Source organism: Gastrolobium bilobum, unplaced genomic scaffold (genome assembly GCF_033153095.1).
Source record: "Gastrolobium bilobum isolate Gb01-03AN ecotype WA unplaced genomic scaffold, APGP_CSIRO_Gbil_v1 utg570522, whole genome shotgun sequence".
NCBI lineage: Eukaryota > Viridiplantae > Streptophyta > Magnoliopsida > Fabales > Fabaceae > Gastrolobium > Gastrolobium bilobum.
In genome coordinates this window covers 5,760-7,770 of record NW_026895485.1, presented here as the reverse complement: position 1 = coordinate 7,770, position 2,011 = coordinate 5,760, and the positions used below count along the sequence as shown (strand labels likewise).

General features: G+C 39.1%; 1 protein-coding gene across 1 annotated transcript; it reads left to right on the top strand.

Annotated features, from left to right (window-relative positions):
- The first annotated feature begins 405 nt into the window (after positions 1–405).
- Positions 406–1,185, top strand: LOC133313737 (uncharacterized). The gene has a single exon (XM_061515143.1). It carries the CDS (start codon positions 406–408, stop codon positions 1,183–1,185), a length of 780 nt encoding a protein of 259 aa, XP_061371127.1.
- The last annotated feature ends 826 nt before the right edge of the window (positions 1,186–2,011 follow it).

The following is a 2,011-nucleotide window of genomic DNA, read 5'->3' as shown; positions in this document are numbered from 1 at the left end:
ATTCTCAGAATAATATGTCGGAGGATTTCCGAGATAGACAAATTGTCTTGCACCCTTCTTTATCTAAATTCCAGAGGAAGACGTCTCATGTGGTTAATGATCAGCAAGAGACTCTTCCTTCTTCTAGTGGCCTGGATAATGAAGGTAAACATGGAAGACCACCAGATGCTCTTACGTTAATGAGGAATTTTTATCAAACTCACAAGGATTCTATCCCTTTGGATAATTTGGACGTTTTGGGTGCGACTTCGGTCTATACCAATGCTCTTTCTTAGGGCCGGTTTCTGTTCGGATAAATTTAATATTGTTTTTATGAATATTTTGACCTGGAATTGTAGAGGGGCTGGGAGAAGGAGTTTTCCGCCTCTGATTCGGGATCTTTCTCATAGATACAGTATTATAGTTATGGCTTTGTTAGAAATCAAATTGAGTGGTGTTACGGCGGATAGAGCTATTCGGCGTCTTGGTTTTTCTGGTCACTTTCATTGTGATGCTATTGGTTTTTCTGGCGGTATTTGGGTGCTTTGGAACACTGAGGAAGTTTCAGCGGATGTTCTTTTTTCTCATCACCAACTTGTTCATACTAAAATTTGTTGGGTAAAAGAAAATAGAGAGGAGTTCATGACTTTTATTTATGCAAGTTCGCAAAGACAGGAACGTATTCAGCTGTGGAAAATTCTGTCTTCACTGTTTGATCAGTCCATGAGGAATGCGGCTTGGGGGATAGCAGGTGATTTTAACACTTATTTGTATGAGTATGAGAAGCTAGGTGGTAATGGCATTAACTGGAATAGCATGAGGGAATTTCGTGACTGTTTAGATGAATGTAGCTTGTCTGACATTGGCAATCAAGGTCCTACTTTTACTTGGCAAAGAATAAATCTTCAGGAACGTCTTGATAGGGTTTGCGCTATTTATAATTGGAACTTGGTTTTCCCTAACCGTGTGGCTTTGTTTGGCTCAGATCATCGACCAGTGTTATTATGGGAAGGTCAACCTGCTATTTATCCGAGAGGGGAGCGTCCTTTCCATTTTCTAGCATCCTGGTTAACAAAGAGAACTTTTCATGAGGTGGTTAATGGATGTTGGTCAAACAATGTAAACTGGATGCATGCTATGGAGACATTTCGGATTAATGCTTCGGAATGGCATAGAAATGTTTATAGGATTGGTATGAAAATATAGAATGATTTGCATGCAAGGATTAGAGGTATTGATAGATGTCTTAGTTATCAGTACAATCATAGCCTTGAGATGTTGCAAAAGGATCTATGGAGGGAACTAGACAAGATTTATCTTCAAGAGGAAATCACTTGGTTTCAAAGATCGAAATTGAATTGGTTTGCTCTTGGAGATAGGAACTCGCGTTTCTTTCATTCTATGACGGTTGCCAGACGTAGGAGGAATCACATAGATACGTTGAAAAACTCGGAGGGAGTTTGGATTGGTTATCAGCAGGTTTTAATGGAAATGACTGTTTCCTTCTTTGAAAATCTGTACACAAAAGATCCATTACCTAAACCGGCTTTTCCAGTTCGTGGCTTTTTTCCAGTTATTGAAGCGCATGCTTTAGAAACAATGAGTATTATGCCAAACAGTAAGGAGATCAAAGATGTAGTCTTCTCTTTTGGTCCTTACAAGTCGCCTGGGAAGGATGGGCTTAATGCACTTTTCTTTCAATCTCAGTGGGATAAGGTGGGTGAGTCGGTTATCTCTTTTGTGAAAGGTGTGTTCCTTTATCCGGATAATATCAAAGAGGTTAAACTAACTTTGATTTGTCTGATTCCTAAGATTGATGTGCCTGAATTACTTAAAGATTTCAGACCTATTAGCCTTTGTAATGTTATTTACAAGACTGTAACTAAGATTGTGGCTAATAGGCTGGAATCTCATATGGCTCACTTGGTTATGCCTAATCAATGTGGTTTTATTAAGGGTAGACAAGGAGCGGATAATATCATTGTGGCTCAGGAAATCATCTATTCCATGAATAAAAAGAGAGGAGGTAAGG